Raw genomic sequence first — 26,204 nt, forward strand, 5'->3', positions numbered from 1 at the left:
GGACTTCTGTCCGCGGTGGCGGTTCTGGCGCGGGACGTGGACCCCACTTCCCCATAGTTCTAGTGCGCCTCTTCGCCCGCCTCCGTGGCCTCTTTAAAGCGGCGACCCTCGCCACCGACCTTTGACTGGGGACCTTAGAAATGGGTCCCGAATAGACGGGAGACTCCGGCAGCGCCAGACAGGCGTGAGACTCCTGCAGCGCCAGACAGGCGGGAGACTCCTGCAGCGCCAGACAGGCGGGAGACTCCTGCAGCGCCAGACAGGCGGGAGACTCCTGCAGCGCCAGACAGGCGGGAGACTCCTGCAGCGCCAGACAGGCGGGAGACTCCTGCAGCGCCAGACAGGCGGGAGACTCCGGCAGCGCCAGACAGGCGGGAGACTCCGGCAGCGCCAGACAGGCGGGAGACTCCGGCAGCGCCAGACAGGCGGGAGACTCCGGCAGCTCTGGAGTGAAGGGCGATTCTGGCATCGCCTGGCTGGCTGACGGCTCTGGCAGATCCTGGCTGACTGGCGGCTCCGGACAGACGGGAGACTCTGGCAGCGCCGGACAGACGGGAGACTCTGGCAGCGCCGGACAGACGGGAGACTCTGGCAGCGCCGGACAGACGGGAGACTCTGGCAGCGCCGGACAGACGGGAGACTCAGACGGGAGACTCTACCGTGCAGGCGCACTGGAGCTCTTGAGCACAGAGCCTGCCCAACCTTACCTGGTTGAATGCTCCCCGTAGCCCGACCAGTGCGGCGAGGTGGAATAGGCCGCACTGGGCTGTGCTGGCGAACCGGGGACAGCATGCGTAAAGCTGGTGCCATGTATGCCGGCCCAAGGATACGCACTGGAGACGAGATGCGTAGAGCCGGCTTCATGGCACCTGGCTCAATGCCCACTCTAGCCCGGCCAATACGACATAACACGGTGCCTGCCCGGTCCCCCTCGCTCTCCGGTAAGCACATACTAAATAAAGACAAAACAAAATAAGTCATAATACACATAAAACCTAGCAATCAAATAGGGAAATGGTTCCAATCGTTTTTCCACCATTCATTGTTCCCATAGGGGATTTTAGAAACACTTGAAATAAGGGCTGTGTTTCATGTAGGCCTACCCTGGCATGACGTTTCATGTAGGCCTACCCTGGCATGACGTTTTGATAATCATATTGTATATCTCTCTATGTGGGGCTCTATGGGACAGACACTTCAACATCTTATTCCTTATACTTTTGAATTGTGTGTTTTGCCATTTATGAATGTGTTATTCAATGTAAACTGAAAAATGGGCTTCAATCAAGGCCATCAGACTGTTAAACAGCCATCACTAACACAGTGGCTGCTGCCAACATACAGACTCAAACCTCTTGCCACTTTAATAAATGGATTTAACAAAAGGTATCACTAGTCACTTTAAATAATGACTCTTTAATAATGTCTACATATCCTACATTACTCATCTCATATGCATAAACTGCATTCTATACCATCTGCTGCATCTTGCATATGCCGCACGGCCATGGCTCATCCATATATGTTTTTTGTACATATTCTTATTGATCCCTTTACATTTATGTGTATACGGTAGTTGTTGTGAATTTGTTAGATTACTTGTTAGATATTACTGCACTGACATAACTAGAAGAACACATTTCTATGGGCTACAGTAGTAAATGCCAAATTCAATATTTAATAAAATATTTTGTTTAAAAAATATATATATATACCTACAGGGATCCAACAATTCTAAATCCAATATCTAAATGATCCACATGGTCTGACCATCTTAAAACTATTCCATAAAACTCTTCTTTAGAAATACCCATATCTACTCTCATGCTGTTGCTGATCACACATTCTTTACAGAAGCTCTTATATGGGCGAAAAGTATGAGACAGGACAGAGAAGCAGGGGAAATGTTATAGCGGTATTTTGACATGCATAGTCGAGAGACGTGCTTTGATAATCCAACCTATGGATTCTGAAGGCCGACCTTCAAACTCAGTGCCTCTTTGCTTGACATCATGGGAAAATCAGAAGAAATCAGCCAAGGCCTCAGAAAATAATTTGTAGGCCACAAGTTTGGTTCATCCTTGGGAGCAATTTCCCAACACCTGAAGGTACCATGTTCATCTGTACAAAAAATAGTACGCAAGTATAAACACCATGGGACAACGCAGCGATCATAGCGCTCAGGAAGGAGACACGTTCTGTCTCCTAGAGATTAACTTACTTTGGTGGGAAAAGTGCAAATCAATCCCAGAACAACAGCAAAGGACCTTGTGAAGATGCTGGAGGAAACAGGTAGAAAGTATTTATATCCACAATAAAGCGAGTCCTATATCGACATAACCTGAAAGGCCGCTCAGCAAGGAAGAAGCCACTGCTCCAAAACCGCCATAAAAAAGCCAGACTACGGTTGGCAACTGCACATAGAGACATGTCCCCTGGTCTGATGAAACAAATATAGAACTGTTTGGCCATAATGACCACTGTTATGTTTGGAGGAAAAAAGGGGAGGCTTGCAAGCAACAGAACACCATCCCAACCATGAAGCACGGGGGTGGTAGCATCATATTGTGGGGGTGCTTTGCTGTGCAGGAGGGACTGGTGCACTTCACAAAATAGATGGCATCATGAGGTAGGAAAAGTATGTGGATATATTGAAGCAACATATCAAGACATCAGACAGGAAGTTAAAGCTTGGTCGCAAATGGGTCTTCCCAATGGACAATGACCCCAAGCATACTTCCAAAGTTGTGGCAAAATGGCTTAAGGACAACAAAGTCAAGGTATTGGAGTGGCCATAACAAAGCCCTGACCTCAATCCCATAGAAAATGTGTTGGCAGATTTGAAAAAGCATGTGCGAGCAAAGAGGCCTACAAACCTGATACAGTTACACCAGCTCGGTCAGGATGAATGGGCCAAAATTCACCCGAACTTATTGTGGGAAGCTTGTGGAAGGCTACCCAAAACATTTGACCCAAGTTAAACAATTTAAAGGAAATGCTACCAAATACTAATTGAGTGTATGTAAGTAGGCTAGTCCCCTTAGTTCATGTGAAGGGAAATCTTAAAGCTACAGCATACAATAACATCCTAGACGATTCTGTGCTTACAACATTGTGGCAACAGTTTGGGGAAGGCCCTTTCTTGTTTCAGCATGACAATGCCCGTGTATAAAGCGAGGTCCATACAGAAATGGTTTGTCGAGAGCTGTGTGGAAGAACTTGACTGGCCTGTACAGAGCGCTGACCTCAACTCCATCGAACACCTTTGGGAGGAATTGGAACGCCGACTATGAGCCAGGCCTAATGACCAAACATCAGTGCCCAACCTCACTAATGCTTGTGGCTAAATGGAAGCAAGTCCCCACAGCAATGTTCCAACATCTAGTGTAAAGCCTTCCCAGAAGAGTGGAGGCTGTTATAGCAGCAAAGGTGGACCAACTCCATATTAATGCCCATGATTTCAAATTGGATATCCAACGAGCAGGTGTCCACATACTTTTGGTCATGTAGTGGACACTCAATGGTTTCTCTAACGTGGCTCGACTGATCAATCCTCAGAGATATGTTAAGATTATAATTATAACACAGTCTTAGGACAGTGTGTTGTAACAGCTTTACGGTAGCGAGTGTAACAGTTGTGTTCTTAGGACAGTGTGTTGTAACAGCTTTATGGTAGCGATTGTAACAGTTGTGTTCTTAGGACAGTGTGTTGTAGCAGCTTTATGGTAGCAAGTGTACTTCAAGTGAAAGTCTAGAGCCTCCTTTTACCAGACTTTTACCAGACCAGAATGAGTTTGAGGTCCCATGCTCAAGGTACGGTACATATTGCAGCTCTGCAGAAACTGGAGAGCTACTTCTTCTGAGAAAACTGACAGAAGTCAACAAATGCAGACAAAAGGGTCAAGTCAATTCTTTGTTAGTGTATTTTGCTCTTCCTTACTTGAATACAATTGCAGTTTAAAATATACCTCCAAACTCAAAACACAGCACAAAAGGGGGGAAACTGGCTGATATTGCATGCAGAGCAATCTTTCCCAAACCTGGTCAGTACACATTTTTAATGTAACCCTGGACAAGCACATCTGATTCAACTCATTGAGGGCTTGATGATGAGTTGACAAGTTGAACGAGGTGTGCTTAATAAAACTGTGTACTGTTGGGGTACTGGAGGACCAGGGTTGGGGAACACTGCTGTAGAGCAGCAGAAACGGGAAATTCTTCTCTTTATCAATTCTTGTCTTCGTCTGGGTTTTTTGTAGTTGAAAATGTAGGTCACTTGTGCCTGTGTCTTAAGTGTATGATTGGTTGGGGATGTTTACACTGAGCTGGCTGTGATTGGTCAACAGGCACATGGAGTGTCCGCCTCCAGCTCAACCGTTAGTCCTTTGCTCAGAAGGAAAGCTTCTTGCTTTGGCTCCCGCCCTAGGAAGTTCTTCAGCATCAGTTCAGCATCCTCCGAGCCTCCGGGCTTCAGGATAAAGTTTCTGTAGTCAAGCCCCACCTGGGAGAGATGGAAAAAGATCTCGGCATTAAACTGGAGGCCATTTTAGTCAAAAAACAATTACATTTATGTGATGGTGAAATCTTTGGAGCTCAAAAACCAAAGTCAGATGACATGACTCCAGACCTGGAGGGATGCAGGCAGTCACTGCTCACTAGCATCAAGAACCAATGACCGCTGATATAAATTACTAGATAATAGCTGAAGATGGTCAAGTGTAAAAACAGCATTGTAAATAACTAGCTCAGCTGTGCCAACCTTTGGGTTCATGATGCCCTCCTGCTTGAAGCGGGCGTAGAACATGTCCATGGAGTAGACCTCGCTCCAGAGGTAACCGTAGTACTGGGCGTCATAACCACCTGCCAGGTGGCCAAACGTGGCAGGCATGTTGGTTCCTATGGGCACAATGGCAAAGAGAAAGGATTGTTTAAAAGCAGTGACAATGACCATAGGAGTTGGCAAGATGGCACAAACATATCTGGGACCAGGCTACCAAACTACAGCTGTGATGGTGGTCTGGCTCATTAGTTGAGGTTGTCTCTGACCTGAGGATGCGGGCACACCCAGGATCTCCAGGCACAGCCGGGCATACTCCTCAGCTGGGTCCAGGCCATTCTTGGTGTGGAGTGCCTGGTCCACCTTGGCCAGGACAATCTGACGCAGGTTAAACAGACCTGCATGGGAGGGAGAGAGTTAACACAACACACTGATGATACCTGTAAACCAGGTAGTTCATCAGGAGTCTGGTTGGTAACCACAGCCCAATAACCCAACCTCCAGCACTGGTGTACAACGTGTTAAGGGGTGTTCTATTAAGGAACCAGGACATTTTTTCGTGGTGACCCACCCGTGTTAGCCAGCCGGGACTTCATGAGTTTATCCAGCAGGTCGTCGGGGATAGGGGCGCCCGTCTTGTAGTGTTTGGACATGCGCTGCAGGGGCTCTTTCTCCCACACCCAGTTCTCCAGCATCTGGGAGGGCGCCTCCACAAAGTCCCGCTCCACGTGAGTCCCGCTGAACATGGCAAAGTCCGCCTGGTAGCAGCAGAGACAGAAGAGAGATGGGTATCTGTTAATAAACTAATCCTGAGGTGTAGTAGGTTTTAGTAGTTCATATCAGTCTGAATAAAAAACATCATGCATGTATAATATGAAATAGATATTTTAGATTGAATGATCAGAGGAGGACAATGCCCTCTCAGGCATTAAAGTGACATGTAAGAAGTCCTTGTTACAAAGTCATTCAGGTGGATTTGACAGGAAATGAACAGCCAGAGAGGGAAATATATTAACCATCACACTAAAATGCCTTTATTCAGACAAACATTAATTTCAGTGCACAGGAACCGAACAATGCTGTATACTAGTAATGACACACACACAAGCACACACACACACCTGAGCGCAGAGCTGGTGCATGACATGGCCAAACTCGTGGAAGTAGGTCTCCACCTCGTCATGCTGCAACAGGGAGGGGGCATCGGCCGTGGGCTTGCTGAAGTTGGCCACCATGGCTGCCACCGCCATTTGGCGGGTCCCGTCCGACAGCAGACAGCCGGGCTGCAGGCCGAAGCAGGCAGCGTGGCCGTACTTCCCTTCTCTGGGGGGAGGGGGGGGAATTAAACACAATCACCATGACTGTTAAACATGACTGGCTAAATCTTTTTTTCATTTTTTTATTGTCTCCCTCATTATGTTGATGAGCAAAAGGTGAGTCTGTGACGGCCCTGAATGTTTCTGAACCGTCTCAGTGCAGCTCCTTCCAATCGGGCGCTTTCCAATTAATTCCCAATTAAATAGCCAGCATCAGCTGCGCAAAAGTGGGGTTGTGATGGAGACGTGAATGAGGATGTGTTCAACCCTCAGTTCCAAAGCTTCTCTATTCGGTTTGTTTTGTTGCCATTTAAACATGTGTTTTGTAGCCTAAGAGAGTTTACCCAGGATCGGATCCACTCTTTGCGTCCGTGGACTACACCTCTCTGTTCTTCGTGGCCTTTCTCAGCTGGAGATCTGTTGGCGGATTGGATTGTCTGACTACAACCTTTTTGTATACGGTATTTCATTTGTTTTGATGTGATGTATACTGTGATTTATGTAGTTAGTTCTGTGGTAAAATTATTGTTATATTGATTGTATGATTAATACTGGGTTTACGCTACACTGAATGAACGGACAAACATTGCGTGACAGAAGTCACTTGAGTTCCCTGAACTCTACCGGGCAGGACTCTTTTTAGGCCCGAGGTACAGGACATTTCTGGAGGAACCAGAACTCATTGTGTTATATTATTATATGTGTGTGTAATCATTGTTGTTGCTAATACAACCCACGCAAAAGAATATAGTTTTTTTTTAAGTTCTTTCCAATGCTTTAAGGGTTTATGAAAAGTTTATTTCCATCCTGACTTTTACATAAGTCCTTTGTATTGGTGTAGACTTGACGGACCAGATGGGACTCATTCCCTCCCAAACCAAAAGGAGAAACCAATGTTTTCTCTGGTAGGCACAACCTACCTGGCACCCCTATAAATAATAACCTCAAGTCAAAACCGTTACAAGCTCCTTCTCTAATTTAATTGCAGTTGAACTTAATTTACAAAATGAAACCGTAACTCTGCAGAGCAATGAAATACAGATTTCTTCCCTCCAAAACAAATGACAAAATCCTTATAAAAGATCGACATATCAAAACAACCGTACAAAACACATTACTTTGCTTTTCATGTATTGATGTGAATATTGATGTGCACATTGTTGTGTATGTATATTGATGTGTATAGTGTTTGATGTGTATACAGGGGGCACATGTTAAAGAGACCTTGGTCTCAGCATGAATCCCTGTTAAAATAAAGGCTAAATAAAAGAAAATAGTAAACCAAAGGCAGCCATCTTTAAAATCCTTTTCTATCTCCTCTGCTTTCCTTCGACTCACCTTGGGAAGAGGTCCAGGTAGAACTGGCCCACCACCGTGCCCGAGGTGCGGTCCTTGACGCAGTAGAGGGTGACGTCGTCGTGCCAAACTGGGGCGCCCTCCACCAGATCAAAGGTGAGGTTGAGCAGCTCCTGGTAGATGTCCAACAGGCCCCGGGTCACCACCTCCATCGGGAAGTACTCTTTCAGCTGGTTCTGGTCCACCGCGTACTGGGTCTCCTCCACCTAAAGGGGGGCAGAGCAGAGGAAATGGATTTAATTAAACACTTCAACTTTATTTATACCCCCAGGGGCAAATATAAATCACATAGCCGAGAGGGTCAGCTCCAGCGCCGCAGTAAAAAAATACAACAATGTTTAAACACACACACACACACACACACACACACACACACACACACACACACACACACACACACACACACACACACACACACACACACACACTGGGGAGAACAAGTATTTGATACACTGCCGATTTAGCAGGTTTTCCTACTTACAAAGCATGTAGAGATCTGTCATTTTTATCATAGGTACATTTCAACTGTGAGAGACGGAATCTAAAACAAAAATCCAGAAAATCACATTGCGTGATTTTTAAGTAATTTAAAAAAATGTTATTTATTTTACTAGGCAAGTCAGTTAAGAACAAATTCTTATTTTCAATGACAGCCTAGGAAGTGGGTTAACTGCCTGTTCAGGGGCAAAACGACAGATTTTGTACCTTGTCAGCTCGGGGATTTGAACTTGCAACCTTTCAGTTACTAGCTACCCCTAATTTGCATTTTATTGCATGACATAAGTATTTGATACAACAGAAAAGCAGAAATTAATATTTGGTACAGAAACCTTTGCTAGCAATTACAGAGATCATACGTTTTCTGTAGTTCTTGACCAGATTTGCACACACTGCAGCAGGGATTTTGACCCACTCCTCCATACAGACCTTTTCCAGATCCTTCAGGTTTCGGCGCTGTCGCTGGGCAATATGGACTTTCAGCTCCCCCCAAAGATTTTCTATTGGGTTCAGGTCTGGAGACTGGCTAGGCCACTCCAGGACCTTGAGATGCTTCTTACGGAGCCACTCCTTAGTTGCCCTGGCTGTGTATTTCGGGTCTTTGTCATGCTGGAAGACCCAGCCACGACCCATCTTTAATGCTCTTACTGAGGGAAGGAGGTTGTTGGCCAAGATCTCGCGATACATGGCCCCATCCATCCTCCCCTCAATAAGGTGCAGTCGTCCTGTCCCCTTTGCAGAAAAGCATCCCCAAAGAATGATGTTTCCACCTCCATGCTTCACGGTTGGGATGATGTCATTGGGGTTGTACTCATCCTTCTTCTTCCTCCAAACACGGCAAGTGGAGTTTAGACCAAAAAGCTCTATTTTTGTCTCATCAGACCACATGACCTTCTCCCGTTCCTCCTCTGGATCATCCAGATGGTCATTGGCAAACTTCAGACGGGCCTGGACATGCACTGGCTTGAGCAGGGGGACCTTGCGTGCGCTGCAGGATTTTAATCCATGACGGCGTAGTGTTTTACTAATGGTTTTCTTTGAGACTGTGGTCCCAGCTCTCCTCTCTTCAGGTCATTGACCAGGTCCTGCCGTGTAGTTCTGGGCTGATCCCTCACCTTCCTCATGATCATTGATGCCCCACGAGGTGAGATCTTGCATGGAGCCACAGACCGAGGGTGATTGACCGTCATCTTGAACTTCTTCCATTTTCTAATAATTGCGCCAACAGTTGTTGCCTTCTCACCAAGCTGCTTGCCTATTGTCCTGAAGCCCACCCCAGCCTTGTGCAGGTCTACAATTTTATCCCTGATGTCCTTACACAGCTCTTTGGTCTTGGCCATTGTGGATGCACACATATATGTATATATATATACATACACTGCTCAAAAAAATAAAGGGAACACTTAAAAAACACAATGTAACTCCAAGTCAATCACACTTCTGTGAAATCAAACTGTCCACTTAGGAAGCAACATATGCTGGTGCGGTTGACCTGGCCTCCAGAATCACCCGACCTCAACCCAATTTAGATGGTTTGGGATGAGCTGGACTGCAAAGTGAAGGAAGAGTAACCAACAAGTGCTCAGCATATGTGGGAACTCCTTCAAGACTGTTGGAAAAGCATTCCTCATGAAGCTGGTTGAGAGAATGCAAAGAGTGTGCAAATCTGAAATCAAGGCAAAGGGTGGCTACTCTGCAGAATGTAAAATGTACAGTCGTGGCCAAAAGTTGAGAATGACACAACTATTAATTTTCACAACTATTAATTTTCACAAAGTCTGCTGCCTCAGTTTGTATGATGGCAATTTGCATATACTCCAGAATTTTATGAAGAGTGATCAGAGAGAAACTTCCCCCTTAACCATCCCGGAACAGTTTGGTGACGAACAATGCCTTTTCCTGCATGATGGAGCACCTTGCCATAAGGCAAAAGTGATAACTAAGTGGCTCTGGGAACCAAACAGCGATATTTTGGGTCCATGGCCAGGAAACTCCCCAGACCTTAATCCCATTGAGAACTTGTGGTCAATCCTCAAGAGGCGGGTGGACAAACAAAACCCCACAAATTCTGACAAACTCCAAGCATTGATTATGCAAGAATGGGCTGCCATCAGTCAGGATGTGGCCCAGAAGTTAATTGACAGCATGACAGGGCAGATTGCAGAGGTCTTGAAAAAGAAGTGTCAACACTGCAAATATCGACTCTTTGCACCAACTTCATGTAATTGTCAATAAAAGCCTTTGACACGTATGAAATGCTTGTAATTATACTCCAGTATTCCATAGTAACATCTGACAAAAATATCTAAAGACACTGAAGCAGCAAACTTTGTGGAAATTAATATTTGTGTCATTCTCAAAACTTTTGGCCACGACTGTATTTTGATTTGTTTAACACTTGTTGGGTTATTACATGATTCCAAATGTTTTATTCAATCGTTTATGTCTTTACTATTATTCTACAATGTAGAAAACGGTAAAAAGTAAAAAATAAAGAAACCTTGAATGAGTAGGTATATCCAAACCTCTGACTGGTACTGTGTGTGTATATATGGTGAAGCAACTATTTAATAGTTTCAAGTTTTATTAGTCATATGTAGGGGATACACATGGTTCCTTCTCAACAATGCAACAATAATAAATAATACAAAAATAAGAATATGAACATAAAGTAAATGGCTCTGAATATAATAAACATTTTAGCATGAGTATAATACAGGAAATCACAATTTATAGTCCAATAATTACACGGGGGATTGGGGGGAAATACAACAGAACAATAATCTTTGCATCCTGCAACTCTGATATCATCCCACACCGATGTATTGATGTGTTAAATAAATCGCTGTTGTGTCACTGAGCATAACAGAGTTGTAGACATTTGTCTTTTTTCCCTCCTCTGCCCTACCTGGGTCATGAAGTAGCGCGTGTCCCAGGCTTGCAGCTCGCCATTGAAAGGCAGGCTCCTCTTCTGGCACTCCTTCTCCTTCAGCGCGAGGATGACCTTGCGCTCCTCTTCCCCCAGGGGCTTCAGCTTACGGGCCAGCTCCTCTGTAAAATAGAAACATTACCTTATTGTCAAAGGTACACAAAGGATATGTGTATCCTCCGAAAGACAGACAGACGTTGGAGCAAAGTGGTGGTAACTAGTGTGTGTGTGTGTATTGTTTTTTGCAATGTGAAACATTTTGTGTTGTAGCAGTTGTGTTTGTTAATGCATAGTTGAGTGTGAGCAGTGCCCTTAACAAATACAATATGACATCAAAACTTTGACTAAAATGGAACAGGGTGGTTACGGCCTCTGGGGTCAGGGGAGTATAGGGAAGCAGCTGCAGCACACACACTTCTACATTTTTTATTGTCACATACACAGGATAGGTGCAGTGAAATGTGTTGTTTTACATGGTCAGCCAGAGCATTACAGTGCCACTGGAGCAACTTAGGGTTAATTATTACATATTTTTCACATTGTCGGCACAGATATTCAAATCTGTGACCTTTCGGTTAGTGGCGCAACACTTTAACTGGTAGGCTACCCGCCTTCCCAATACTTTGTTTCTGATAGAACTGACAGCAGCCTCTGCAGCTAACAATAGTAAAACATAAACAACTAGCCAAATTGTACACTGGTCAGTTGAAAATGGAATCGCGGACCATAACAACCTTTCAATGAGTTGTACGAACTGAACTCCTTTCTCAACCCCTCTCATCTCGACCCACCTAGGAAGCCAGCCACCTTCTTGCCAGACTTGGCCATGTTCATCTCCAGGACAAAGTCAGTGTGGGTGGTGAAGCCCAGCAGGGAGCTCTTCTGAGCCCTCAGCTGCACCAGCTCTTTCAGGATGGCAGAGTTTTCCTACACCAGGAGAAAATTACAGAGGTTGGAATCTGAAATGAATTCGAGGGGACCATTTTTCGGGTTATACTTGGTGCTCAGAGAAAATAAAAAATGTGGAGCTGAAACGCACCTTTGTTGTCTATCATACATTTTGGCTGAAATAAACTTAATGGCACATTTCCGTGCAGCAGTTTGACTTTATCTGAGAGGGCTCAGAAATGTTCTTGCTTCGAATACTTTCTCTGGCCATTGCCGTGTTTAAAAAAAAACATTACAGTAGGGTACCCAATTCTCTTCCAATACCGGATAGTATCTCTGTCTCACAGAGAACAGACAACGGCTTACCTCTTTGCAGCGAGAGTTGAAGGCCTCCTCCAGCTTCCTACGGGTCTCAGGGATGAAGCACTTCTTCATGGTGGGGAAGTAGTGAGGGTACTTGAGGGTGATCTTCAGCTTGTCCCCGTCCTTCTCCAGCGAGCTCAGGAAGTCCTCGGGGAGACCGCCTAAAGTGCATCGTCATACATGTCAAAAGTCATATTTCTGGATTTGCTTTCAATGATAGAGCGCTTGTTGCTTCTTTTTTAAGCAATTCAATTTGAAACCTGAAAACTGGACTAGAAACAGATATCATTTTCCTGAGTACAATTTACAGGTATCTTTCCCCTGAATCAGTTATTGCCGAACTGCACTGCCACCGTCGGTGAAAGTTATGTTTTTGGCATTCTTTTGACCGTGACTTCTACAAAAGAACAGGGACCGCTTTGATAGGTGTCTGACCAAAGATCAAAAATCAGACCAAATCTATATCCTGTGAACTCACCCAGCTCCTCTCTGGTGAAAACCAGACTGGTGGTGTCCTCGTTCAGGTGTTTGTTGAAGTCAATGCACAGGTTGCTAAGCTTCTTCTTAATCCTTTTGACTTCCTGTTTTGAGACCGAAGTAAAACAATGGGTTGACAATGACCCTAATGATCAGAGGTAGAGCTGGGTTCAAATACTATTAGAAATAATTTCAGATACTCTAGCTGTGCTTGTCTGAAGCACTACAGGCAGGCTAAAGCAATCGCTCAGTATTGGAAAGATAGCAAATAGTATTTGAACCCAGGCCTGATCAGAGTATGAGCTTTGGAATTTAAAACCTTTCAGTAAAGTCCCTTACATCCTGTGTCTCTTTGGTCAGGTGGAGGCCATTCCTTTGGCCCAGCTTGATCAGCCTCTCCATGTACCTCTTGGATTCATCAGTGAGCGTGTCAGCGTCAAGCTTCCCCTGTGAGAGGACAAAAAGCAGAACTCAGCTTTGCATAGCCATAGGATAATTCTAAAGACAACATGATGAGGCAATAACATATGAAAACATACAGGTCTCACCTACTGAGATCCTATCGGTACATTGCAACATTTTCCCCTTCTTTATTAGTCCTGATCCCTCAACAATGTATTTATCAGCTGTACTGATCTGATGAAGTGGGCAGATGAAAGCACATCTACTGAGTGTGTTTTCAGATCCGTTTTCATCAGTCAGACTGCAGATGAAGAATAAATAAAGAATAAATCAAATGTTTTTCTTCCCCTTAATAGCTTGTACCTCACAGATAACTTCTTTATTGAGGAAAAATGTACTCACTACGACTGATATGTGGTTGTCTCAGAAGAATGCACTAACTAAGTCGCTCTGGATAAGAGTGTCTGCTAAATGACTAAATGTCAATATAAAGAGATGAAGACAGGAAGCCACTTCAGACTATTGAGATGGACCTCCTTTATTGACCTCTTCCTCCTCACCTCCAGTGCCACGATCCTCTGGTAGACGTCCTCCCTCATGCTCATCTCCACGTCAAACTCGGACAGCTTCTTGTCGGCGTCGGTGCTGGCCGTGCGTACGTCCTTGGAGGAGGACACGTGCTGAGGGAAGTCCAGCATATTGCGCTCAACTGGAATAACATGTCAAAATGCAAGAGTGAGTAGGTATTATGAGTGTCATTTTCTTTGCAAGTGATTTTTATTATTATTTAAAACAGGGAATCGCCCTGAGACCAAGGCTTCTTTATTATTTAAACAGGGAATCGCCCTGAGACCAAGGCTTCTTTATTATTTAAACAGGGAATCGCCCTGAGACCAAGGCTTCTTTATTATTTAAACAGGGAATCACCCTGAGACAAGGCTTCTTTATTATTTAAACAGGGAATCGCCATGAGACCAAGGCTTCTTTATTATTTAAACAGGGAATCACCCTGAGACCATGGCTTCTTTATTATTTAAACAGGGCACACAATAATACAAATTCACAATTCCAATGCAATAAAAACATGCAACATTTAAAAGCAATTTTTAAAAAGTAACTTACAAAGCAAGATCATGAAAAAAACATTCCTCACTAATAAAGTAATCAACTGTATCATGACGATGATTATATTTGGGGCTTTTTCAGTGCTCAAAGTGCTTTCGTTACTGAAAGAGGGGGACTCACCTCATCCTTTACCAATGTGTAGCACCCACCTGTAGTTTATAAATCCAGTCTAATGTGACAATTTTCAGCTTGAAACAAACTCAGGTTTTGGGAAATGTGCATTGTGATTAAACAGTTAATAAAGGGCCTAAAATGATGAGAGGCAGGATAGTGATAACAAAAACATGCTCTTTTGTACGAGATATTTTGCTGCACCGGGTTTATAAAAGACTACAACTGCATGATGTAACATGTAGAGCCCAGTGTCCACTGCCTGTGCCCTGGTTTCAAAACAATGCCAAAAACACTATTGTGGTGAGCCTAGGCTGGTCAGCTATTCTTTATGTAAAAAGTGCTGATTTGTCTATAACATTGCATACCTCTTTCCTGCCAACTCAGACATTTCCCCATCGCTTACAATGGCAGTGGAGTAGACGCTAGGTGTGGTTGCTATGAACTGCTGGACCGAACTGATTATATATCTTTTGTTTTGTTTTTGTGAAACCTGCCCATCAGCTACCAACAAAGTGCATGGACTTGTTCTTTGCCCTCTTCACACAAGTATATTGGTTCTAAGAACAAATTCTTAATTACAATGACGACTTACCGGGGAACAGTGGGTTAACTGCCTAGTTCAGGAGCAGTTACTGGCCCAATGCTCTAACCACTAGGCTACCTGCCGCCCCAAACATATAGGTTCCTACATAGAGGAAATTATAGGGGAAACCTGTTGGCTGTTGGGAAGCACTTGTCAAGTCACATACACTACCATCTAATTATTTCCTTGATGGCAGACAACTCTTTAAATAACTGGAGAGGTTGACACCATATTTTCACCGCACTGCTGTCACCTTAATTCAGTCATTTCAATTCACTGTCACAATAGAGGAAAGAGATTAAAGAAAGGTGTCTTTTTGGAGTATGAGTCTCACCCACCTGTGTACTCCACCTCTACATCAGCGAGGGATTTCAGGGTGTTCTCATAGGAAACACTGGCCAGGTCCAGGGCCCCAACACAGTCATACACCTTTTTGGTCTTGTCAATAAGCTCATCTGAGAGCTGATGGATTTGCTCGGGGGTCAGGTCCCAGCGCAGGCGGTTGTCAGCACACACTCGCGCACCACTGCCAGACGCCACCTCTCCTGTGGGGTGAAATAAGGAATGGTCACGAGTTGGATGGTTCGTCTTGGAAAAGGCCTAACTGCTGAACTGTGAGGAAGTGTACAGGTTATAAGGAAATAGCTTTTTTCCCACTATGGCGGCAATCAATGGCATTTGCTATAAACTATGCCTAGTTTCAGCATCAGCACTGCTCACGTGGTCAGAAGATACTGTGGCTGATGTACAATCAACACTACTGTGACCGTTTTTACACCCCATAAAATACTAGCTAGCAACAGTTCAGTGCTGCCCTTAAAACACTAGCAACCAATTGGCAGTATGCAAATGACAACCCATGATAGTAATAATAGTGTTGACATTTCTACTATTTAATCTATGGAAACTATGTGGATGTTCATTGTAGTAGCTAATCCAGTGATACTTTGGGGTTCAACACTGATTATCTAACACAATTAGCTAACGCTAGCAAACTATCGTTTAATTAATACATTAGGCGGTTGTCATCCTCCCTACTGAAATATATATATAGCTAGCAAATGTAAGAGGGCATTGTCAGTACAGCTTACTTTGTACTTCACAAAGATTGTAACATTTGGCAGGTTCCGGTTCATTATCAAAACGCGCCAGTGGGATTCTTGCCAATTTGTAATCACGCCTGGCTTTTGATCCAGTTGGCTAAGTAGCTAACTGAATGGGACGGATGCATGCTGTATTGTAACTAACTAACTATCAATCGTGTTAGTGCGTGGCTAAACTGGTTATTTAGCGAGATGCGATGAACCTGCAGGGATATGCTTGCTTGCTACAAACAACATTTTAATAGCATGCAATACATTTTCTGTTAAATAAGGTTAACGTTAGCTAACTAACGTAAAGCGTTAGTAACCAGAAAGCGTTATCAAGTCCAGCACAGACTGACGATTGAATATGCAAAACGTTGATCTTATTAATTTGACAAATACCTGTTACAAAATACCCAATGTAATATTAATGAATTTCGTAAAGACTCACCTGTCGGTGCCATATTTCAGAAATCTGAGAAGCAACGTTCGCGGTGAGTTTTACAGCCTGTGGTTGACGATGCCAATTCAGCGATTAGGGGTTTTGACCACTGTTGTTTCCCTTAGTTACCACAGCCACAAAGTCTAAATTTGAGGCACGCACACTGACGTAAGGACGCATGCTTCAGCCAACGCAGATATGACGCGTCACACATGCGACGAAAATCAACACATTTTTTCCCCCATCACCACCAGCTAACGTTAGTGCAAGGAACGTCTGAAGCAAAGGCAACTGGTAAGAGTAATTATTGCTAGTTAACACATTTGTATATGTGTTATATTGTGTGGCATAGCTGAACGTTCTTTAAACTACTTAGCTATCTGTCAGTTGAGTAAATCGGGGTAAAGTGCTCAGAATGCAATGTTATTGCCGTCATGTCAGTAATGCTAAGCTAGATAGCTACAATCAAGATACTAGTTAGCTGTAGTTAAGCTATCCACGTAAGTTTAAACAACTCCCTACACGTAAACAAAATTAGCTTGTCTGTTTATGTGGCAATACACCGAGTGCTTTCACATGGCAGGCCAACTGCTAGCTGTGTTAGCCGTATTAGCTAGCAGCCGACCGTAAGCAACTTACTAGAACAGTCTAGTTAGCAACGTCACCTGCCAAGTAAACTAGCTTGATTGTTAGCATGTTTGTTGTTAGTTTCGTTTCTTAATCCTAGACTATCTAGTCACTAGCGGACTAAACTCCACGTTGAACTTAAGTCCGCTATCGAAACAGATGGTAACGTATAGGCTTTTTTGTTATGTAGCTATAATAGAAATGTAAGAGACAATTAATCCCAACCAGTTGCCAGTTATTTACAGTGGATGTTTTTTTTATACATATACATCTCATTAACTTTCTTCTTCAGGGTCCCTCGTAATACACATTCTACAGAGAGGTTTGGACCTCAATCCAAAATGACAGACACAAAGCGTCTTGCCATCTCCATCATTCAGTTTCTTCATGATCAACTGGGCTCTGGGAGTCTATCGTCAGATGCTCAGGAAAGTTTAGAAGGTAAGTTGGAGTAAGGAAGCCAAGAGTCAGTCTGAGGAGATGGGTTCTCAGCCTACGTTGGACGATGGCCAGGGACTCAACTGTGTCCAGTCATTGCCATTCCTAAAGATTTGATTATTTTCCAGTTGCAGTCCAATGCCTGGAGACTGCCTTTGAGGTCTCGACCGATGACCAGACCCTATCTGTCACTCAAACATTACCAGAGATTTTTGCCTCTGCGACACAGAAGGTAGACTCAAGACATCCACTTAATATGAAGGTGATTGTGGCCAATAGGCCTTTGTCTCAGATGTGTTGACTGTCTGTTGCAGCATCCCGAAACCTCCCAGGTGAAAATAAACACAGCCACAGATTCCCCTACTGGGGAGGAAGTAGCAGAGGCAGAGAGACTCAAAACTGACGGTAGGACCTCCCCGTAATAGTTTGTGCATTACTCAGTCTTCACGATCAGCTTTAGTATTTTATTAGGATCCCCATTAGCTAAAGCAGCAGCTACTCTTCCTGGGGTCCACATAAAACATGACTTTATGGAACATTAATAGACAAGGACAGTACTATGTTCTTTAAAATAAGATTGTATGAAAATGTGCACTTATGCCTTGACATTCCATGCATTGTGTACTCATAATCATCATCAATGCTAACGGCTATACTGCTGCAATTCATTTCTCCCATGCATGCTCTAGTGCTACAACTGCTTTCTCTAAGCCGGCCCTGATATCCTTATTTCACAACACCAGAAAGAATCTCACAACATCAGGGGGAAAAACAGAAACAATCCCTGTACTTATACCTTTAGCAGTCTGACTCTAATATTATCAACGGATATGAACATTTGAGTCTAACATCCTCAACTTAGTACAAACACACTGGCAGAATCATGTGTTTACCATATGTGTCCTTCCATCTGACTTCATTGCTAAGCATAATCATGTGATGCAAAGATGCTATTGAATGTTAACACAACACATGGAAAAAGTTCAAAGTCATTTAATCCTGCTCAGTTCCCCTGATGTGAATAGATCCACATACCACACTGAACGTTGCACTCCCTCTAAAGTTCCCATGACGTGTACTTAGCTCTCTTCAAATCTAAAGAGCTGTTTGTAAGGCCTATAATATTTGTATTTTCTTTATGGCAGGCAATGATCAAATGAAGGTTGAGAAATTTGGGGCAGCTGTGGAATTCTACTCAAAGGCTATTGCCATAAACCCCCAGAATGCAGTCTACTACTGCAACAGGTATTGACCAACAAACTCCTGAACTTGGAGGACTCTGACAATTAGTCACACATTGTATGTCCAAATGCACATTTTGATGATTTTCACTCATGTATGCAGCTTTAGTCAAGCAATAAATCAAAGTTTTTGTGAAGTACTGCTAATTGTATGGAATTGTTTTTGCTAGGGCTGCTGCATACAGCAAACTAGGCAACTACGCTGGAGCAGTTCAGGACTGTGAACTTGCCATTGGGATTGACCCAAACTACAGCAAAGCATATGGAAGAATGGGGTAGGTTAGACACTAGCATTCAATATTACCGTGGACATGGGCTAGTGTGTTGCTGCATTGTTATTGACTGATGATTGTGAACATACCTTGACTTCAAACGTCCCATGCTTCCAGGTTGGCTCTAGCCAGTTTAAACAAACACACAGAAGCTGTAGGTTATTACAAGAAAGCCCTAGAGTTGGACCCAGAGAACGACACCTACAAATCCAACCTGAAAATAGCAGAGCAGAAAATGGAGACTCCAAGCCCAGTAAGTTGGTAACATCTCAAGCACAATGGAGAATATACAGTGCCTTGCGAAAGTATTCGGCCCCCTTGAACTTTGCGACCTTTTGCCACATTTCAGGCTTCAAACATAAAGATATAAAACTGTATTTTTTTTGTGAAGAATCAACAAGTGGGACACAATCATGAAGTGGAACGACATTTATTGGATATTTCAAACTTTTTTAACAAATCAAAAACTGAAATTGGGTGTGCAAAATTATTCAGCCGCCTTAAGTTAATACTTTGTAGCGCCACCTTTTGCTGCGATTACAGCTGTAAGTCGCTTGGGGTATGTCTCTATCAGTTTTGCACATCGAGAGACTGGAATGTTTTCCCATTCCTCCTTGCAAAAACAGCTCGAGCTCAGAGAGGTTGGATGGAGAGCATTTGTGAACAGCAGTTTTCAGTTCTTTCCACAGATTCTCGATTGGATTCAGGTCTGGACTTTGACTTGGCCATTCTAACACCTGGATATGTTTATTTTTGAACCATTCCATTGTAGATTTTGCTTTATGTTTTGGATCATTGTCTTGTTGGAAGACAAATCTCCGTCTCAGGTCTTTTGCAGACTCCATCAGGTTTTCTTCCAGAATGGTCCTGTATTTGGCTCCATCCATCTTCCCATCAATTTTAACCATCTTCCCAGTCCCTGCTGAAGAAAAGCAGGCCCAAACCATGATGCTGCCACCACCATGTTTGACAGTGGGGATGGTGTGTTCAGGGTGATGGGCTGTGTTGCTTTTACGCCAAACATAACGTTTTGCATTGTTGCCAAAAAGTTACATTTTGGTTTCATCTGACCAGAGCACCTTCTTCCACATGTTTGGTGTGTCTCCCAGGTGGCTTGTGGCAAATTTTAAACAACACTTTTTATGGATATCTTTAAGAAATGGCTTTCTTCTTGCCACTCTTCCATAAAGGCCAGATTTGTGCAATATACGACTGATGTTGTCCTATGGACAGAGTCTCTCACCTCAGCTGTAGATCTCAGCAGTTCATCCAGAGTGATCATGGGCCTCTTGGCTGCATCTCTGATCAGTCTTCTCCTTGTATGAGCTGAAAGTTTAGAGGGACGGCCAGGTCTTGGTAGATTTGCAGTGGTCTGATACTCCTTCCATTTCAATATTATCGCTTGCACAGTGCTCCTTGGGATGTTTAAAGCTTGGGAAATCTTTTTGTATCCAAATCCGGCTTTAAACTTCTTCACAACAGTGTCTTGGACCTGCCTGGTGTGTTCCTTGTTCTTCATGATGCTCTCTGCGCTTTTAACGGACCTCTGAGACTATCACAGTGCAGGTGCATTTATACGGAGACTTGATTACACACAGGTGGATTGTATTTATCATCATTAGTCATTTAGGTCAACATTGGATCATTCAGAGATCCTCACTGAACAGGGCTCCGGGCAGCCGAGCGGAAATGGAGGAAAACTCGCCTCCCTGCGGACCTGGCATCCTTTCACTCCCTCCTCTCTACATTTTCCTCCTCTGTCTCTGCTGCTAAAGCCACTTTCTACCACTCTAAATTCCAAGCATCTGCCTCTAACCCTAGGAAGCTCTTTGCCACCTTCTCCTCCCTCCTGAATCCTCCTCCCTCTCTGCAGATGACTTCGTCAACCATTTTGAAAAGAAGGTCGACGACATCCGATCCTCGTTTGCTAAGTCAAACGACACCGCTGGTTCTGCTCACACTGCCCTACCCTGTGCTCTGACCTCTTTCTCCCCTCTCTCTCCAGATGAAATCTCGCGTTTTGTGACGGCCGGCCGCCTAACAACCTGCCCGCTTGACCCTATCCCCTCCTCTCTTCTCCAGACCATTTCCGGAGACCTTATCCCTTACCTCACCTCGCTCATCAACTCATCCCTGACCGCTGGCTACGTCCCTTCCGTCTTCAAGAGAGCGAGAGTTGCACCCCTTCTGAAAAAACCTACACTCGATCCCTCCGATGTCAACAACTACAGACCAGTATCCCTTCTTTCTTTTCTCTCAAACTCTTGAGTGTGCTGTCCTTGGCCAGCTCTACCGCTATCTCTCTCAGAATGACCTTCTTGATCCAAATCAGTCAGGTTTCAAGACTAGTCATTCAACTGAGACTGCTCTTCTCTGCATCACGGAGGCGCTCCGCACTGCTAAAGCTAACTCTCTCTCCTCTGCTCTCATCCTTCTAGACCTATCGGCTGCCTTCGATACTGTGAACCATCAGATCCTCCTCTCCACCCTCTCCGAGTTGGGCATCTCCGGCGCGGCCCACGCTTGGATTGCGTCCTACCTGACAGGTCGCTCCTACCAGGTGGCGTGGCGAGAATCTGTCTCCTCACCACGCGCTCTCACCACTGGTGTCCCCCAGGGCTCTGTTCTAGGCCCTCTCCTATTCTCGCTATACACCAAGTCACTTGGCTCTGTCATAACCTCACATGGTCTCTCCTATCATTGCTATGCAGACGACACACAATTAATCTTCTCCTTTCCCCCTTCTGATGACCAGGTGGCGAATCGCATCTCTGCATGTCTGGCAGACATATCAGTGTGGATGACGGATCACCACCTCAAGCTGAACCTCGGCAAGACGGAGCTGCTCTTCCTCCCGGGAAGGACTGCCCGTTCCATGATCTCGCCATCACGGTTGACAACTCCATTGTGTCCTCCTCCCAGAGCGCTAAGAACCTTGGCGTGATCCTGGACAACACCCTGTCGTTCTCAACTAACATCAAGGCAGTGGCCCGTTCCTGTAGGTTCATGCTCTACAACATCCGCAGAGTACGACCCTGCCTCACACAGGAAGCGGCGCAGGTCCTAATCCAGGCACTTGTCATCTCCCGTCTGGATTACTGCAACTCGCTGTTGGCTGGGCTCCCTGCCTGTGCCATTAAACCCCTACAACTCATCCAGAACGCCGCAGCCCGTCTGGTGTTCAACCTTCCCAAGTTCTCTCACGTCACCCCGCTCCTCCGCTCTCTCCACTGGCTTCCAGTTGAAGCTCGCATCCGCTACAAGACCATGGTGCTTGCCTACGGAGCTGTGAGGGGAACGGCACCTCAGTACCTCCAGGCTCTGATCAGGCCCTACACCCAAACAAGGGCACTGCGTTCATCCACCTCTGGCCTGCTCGCCTCCCTACCACTGAGGAAGTACAGTTCCCGCTCAGCCCAGTCAAAACTGTTCGCTGCTCTGGCCCCCAATGGTGGAACAAACTCCCTCACGACGCCAGGACAGCGGAGTCAATCACCACCTTCCGGAGACACCTGAAACCCCACCTCTTTAAGGAATACCTAGGATAGGATAAAGTAATCCTTCTCACCCCCCCCCCTAAAAGATTTAGATGCACTATTGTAAAGTGGCTGTTCCACTGGATGTCATAAGGTGAATGCACCAATTTGTAAGTCGCTCTGGATAAGAGCGTCTGCTAAATGACTTAAATGTAAATGTAAACTTCTGGAGAGTTTGCTGCACTGAAAGTAAAGGGGCTTAATAATTTTGCACGCCCAATTTTTCAGTTTTTGATTTGTTAAAGTTTGAAATATCCAATAAATATCGTTCCACTTCATGATTGTGTCCCACTTGTTGTTGATTCTTCACAAAAAAATACAGTTTTGTATCTTTATGTTTGAAACCTGAAATGTGGCAAAAGGTCGCAAAGTTCAAGGGGGGCGAATACTTTCGCAAGGCACTGTATATAATTGTTGATCATGTTATTTTTTTTTCTTCAGACAGGAGGAATGGGAGGAGTTGATCTGGCTGGTTTGCTCAGTAACCCTGGTTTCATGAACATGGTGAGTTCCATGAAAGCTGAAATGTGTAACTTTTTGGGTGACCTGACCAAATACACATAGAGATAGGAGTTATAGATCTGTCATTGTCTTTGAAAGCCTAAGACGCAGTAGATATGTTGTGTGCTATCTCTGTGCTTCCCATTCTTACATTTCATTTTTGTATCTTTTAGGTTTTGTACACAAGCTCAAAATACAATATTTTTGGTTATGGGAAATATGTATTTCACAGCGGTTTAGATAGTGTAGAGAATCATTGTACCATCTTGTTTTGTCACACAAACTGAAATTAGGCACCCCCCCCCATAAAATGGCGGCGTGATTTCTGCGTAGTGCACCTTTAACTAAACTGGCCTTTTTCAAATGGAAAATACTAGGAATGACAAGAGAACATTAATTGGCTAATGGCAATCAAGCTGCGTCAACCATAAACAGAAAGTACAGCCATCATGCTCGTAAAACAATTTATAGTGTTTAAAAGCCATATAAAATGCCTTCAGAAATTATTCACACCCCTCAACTTTTTCTACATTTTGTTACAGCCAGAATGTAAAATGGATTAGATTGCGATTTATCTTGTCACTGATCTATGCACAATACCCTTTTTTTGTCAGAGTGGAATTCCATTTTTCTTTTAAACTTGTACAAATTAATAAAAAATGAAAAGCTGAAATGTACACATTGGATGTTGTATCAATACACCCAGTCACTACAAAGATATGGTCGTCCTTCCTAACTCAGTTTTCAGAGAGGAAGGAAACTGCTCAGATTTCACCATGAGGCCAATGGTTACTTTAAAACAGTTAGAGTTCAATGGCAGTGGTAGAACTGAGGATGGATCAACAACATTGTAGTTACTCCACAATACTAACCTAAATGACAGTGAAAAGAAGGAAGCCTGTACAGAAACATGCATCCTGTTTGTAACAAGGCACTAAAGTAATGCTGCAATAAATGTGATAAAGCAATTAGCTTTTTTTATCCTGAATACAAAGTGTTATGTTGGGGGCAAATCCAATACAACACATTACGGAGTACAACTCCATATTTTCAAGCATAGTGGTGGCTGCATCATGTTATGGGTGTGCTTGTAATCATGGTTCATTCTGCTATCCACCAGACACTGGGGGATTAATTCGCCTTTCAGCAGGACAATAACTTTAAAATACAAGGTCAAATCTACACTGGAGTTGCGTATCAAGAAGACTGTGAATGCTCCTGAGTGGCCGAGTTAAAGTTTTAACTTAAATCTATGGCAAGACCTGAAAATGGTTGTCGAGCAATGATCAACAACCAATTTGACAGAGCCTGAATTTCTTTTTTTATTTATTTTAATTTAAAGGATGATAGGCAAAAGTTGCACAATCCAGGTGTGGAAAGCTCTTTACCCAGAAAGACTCTCTGCTGTATTCACTGTCAAAGGTGCTTTTACAAAGTATTGACTCAGGGGTGTGAATACTAATGTCAATTAGATATTTCTGTATTTCATTTTCAATAACATGCTTTTAATGAGTTTCCCACTAGTTGGAGAGGCGTTCAACTGGATCTCTTCCCCCCCCCAGTCGTATTTATGGGATGTCATGAATGCAGCATATGTAGAGAAGGTTTACTGAATTAGAAATCATATTGACATTGTTAGGGCTGCTTTGTCCTAGGCGTCCGGTTTGATGAACAACCCACAAGTACAGCAAATGTAAGTTATCCATTAATTGTCTATCAAATACATTTTTATTTTTTTTAGATGTAGCACAAGGACTTTGTAAATTCACTCTGAGATTCCACAATTAGTTGTGAAATGTAGGGTGCTTTTAAAGTAAATGCATGTAGACCACCTTTCTTGTCTGTATTGTACAGGATGTCGGGGATGATGTCAGGGGCTTATGGGCCAATGGGAGCTCCAGCAGTGCCTGGGTTAGGAGCAGGGTCAGGGTTAGGAGCTGGACCAGGGTTAGGAGCCGGACCATTAGGAGCTGGACCAGGGTTAGGAGCCGGACCGGCAGCAGGAGTTGGAGTAGTGGGAGCTGGTCCAGGTGACATCTCTGGTCTCATCCAAGCGTAAGTCTACCACCAGCTCTACTCACTCTGTGCCAAATATTACTTGTCTATTATACCTGTAGCATCAGTGATAAAGACATACCATTTTAATGTGAGTATTAATAAAATGCATTGTTTTTGAGACTTGTACTTGGTAACTGCCATTCTATCACCTCGCTGTGTCCATGTCCATTTAGGGGCCAACAATTTGCGCAGCAAATGCAACAGCAGAACCCAGAGCTAATTGAACAGCTGAGGAGTCAAATTCACAGCCGGACACCTAGTGGTAGCAACGAAGAACAACCTTGACCCTCAGACGGGTAAGATTAACATTTTTAAATGGTTATGGGTTGGTCCATGTATTGTAGATTTGTACTGGGTTTTTGCAATGTCTTTATTCCCCTTTACAAATCGCACATGTAGAGCTAATCATAAAATTGTCTGCTCTCCCTTTTCTGACAGAGGAAGATTTGTGTGGAAGACATGTATTTTTTTTTCTATGTATGATTTGTATTATCTCCCAACTCTATGGACAAAAAGCTTTTCATCACTGAGTAATTATTGTATGTGTGCTCCACCCCCCTGTTTTTAAGGAAACTGATCAGCAAAACATTGCGGGAATGATGAAATTTGATAAACCTGCTGTCAACAGATATCTAGTCCGAAGTGTCTGCAATGTCACACCAGTTTAGCTCTTGGTTTAGCTGTTTAATGTTACTATTCCTTGCCAGTGAACTGTTGTCGGAACTGAACACCCCCCTCCTCCTCCTCCGTGAACTACATGCAGCTGCATCACTTGAGCTTTATCATTTCAGGTACACAGAAACACCTTGAGATTATGCGATGATACAGTTTAGCAGTCATATACATTTGAGAAGCATCTATTTGTACAATGAAATACTGGTTGGCAGGGATGGTATCTAGAGTACTGTCAATATTATGGGAATTTCAAATTAGCATATCAAATAGGACCTATTGGTGTCCTCCGTAATCCAGGAGTTGTTTAAGCATGATACACTGTTTTTTGTTATTCTATAATACGAATGTCAGTGTTACACTGTTTGGGTTTTTTTCTAACGTGGGTGGCTGTCTGTTTTTGTTCACAATCTTTGATTAAATCATACTAATAAATTACCCTAACATGTTTGCTTTTTTTTTTTTTTTTTTTTTTTTTTTTTCTCCCAAATGTGTTATTTCAAT

At 43.8% G+C, this 26,204-nt stretch overlaps 2 protein-coding genes and 1 non-coding gene across 3 annotated transcripts; 1 reads left to right on the forward strand and 2 right to left on the reverse strand.

The window, feature by feature from the left end:
• Positions 1-3,905: 3,905 nt before the first annotated feature.
• On the reverse strand, positions 3,906-16,497 carry LOC118401487 (thimet oligopeptidase-like). The gene is made up of 14 exons (XM_035799036.2): positions 16,365-16,497; positions 15,167-15,373; positions 13,567-13,715; positions 12,944-13,051; positions 12,606-12,708; positions 12,131-12,288; positions 11,668-11,803; positions 10,856-10,998; positions 7,432-7,655; positions 5,899-6,100; positions 5,349-5,535; positions 5,047-5,175; positions 4,760-4,896; positions 3,906-4,501 (listed from the first exon to the last, which is right to left on the reverse strand). Exons 1-14 carry the CDS (start codon positions 16,375-16,377, stop codon positions 4,340-4,342), a joined length of 2,058 nt encoding a protein of 685 aa, XP_035654929.1. The 5' UTR covers positions 16,378-16,497; the 3' UTR covers positions 3,906-4,339.
• Positions 12,436-12,561, reverse strand: LOC118401611 (small nucleolar RNA SNORA16B/SNORA16A family). Its single transcript, XR_004829303.1, has one exon. It is a non-coding gene; the product is annotated as a small nucleolar RNA SNORA16B/SNORA16A family (small nucleolar RNA).
• LOC118401488 (small glutamine-rich tetratricopeptide repeat-containing protein alpha-like) lies at positions 16,490-26,138 on the forward strand. Its single transcript, XM_035799037.2, has 12 exons — positions 16,490-16,649; positions 17,275-17,423; positions 17,549-17,652; positions 17,735-17,825; positions 18,566-18,665; positions 18,832-18,936; positions 19,051-19,186; positions 22,911-22,973; positions 24,626-24,663; positions 24,825-25,025; positions 25,202-25,324; positions 25,467-26,138. Exons 2-11 carry the CDS (start codon positions 17,324-17,326, stop codon positions 25,311-25,313), a joined length of 1,050 nt encoding a protein of 349 aa, XP_035654930.1. The 5' UTR covers positions 16,490-16,649; positions 17,275-17,323; the 3' UTR covers positions 25,314-25,324; positions 25,467-26,138.
• Positions 26,139-26,204: the final 66 nt, after the last annotated feature.

Source organism: Oncorhynchus keta, chromosome 22 (genome assembly GCF_023373465.1).
Source record: "Oncorhynchus keta strain PuntledgeMale-10-30-2019 chromosome 22, Oket_V2, whole genome shotgun sequence".
Taxonomy (NCBI): domain Eukaryota; kingdom Metazoa; phylum Chordata; class Actinopteri; order Salmoniformes; family Salmonidae; genus Oncorhynchus; species Oncorhynchus keta.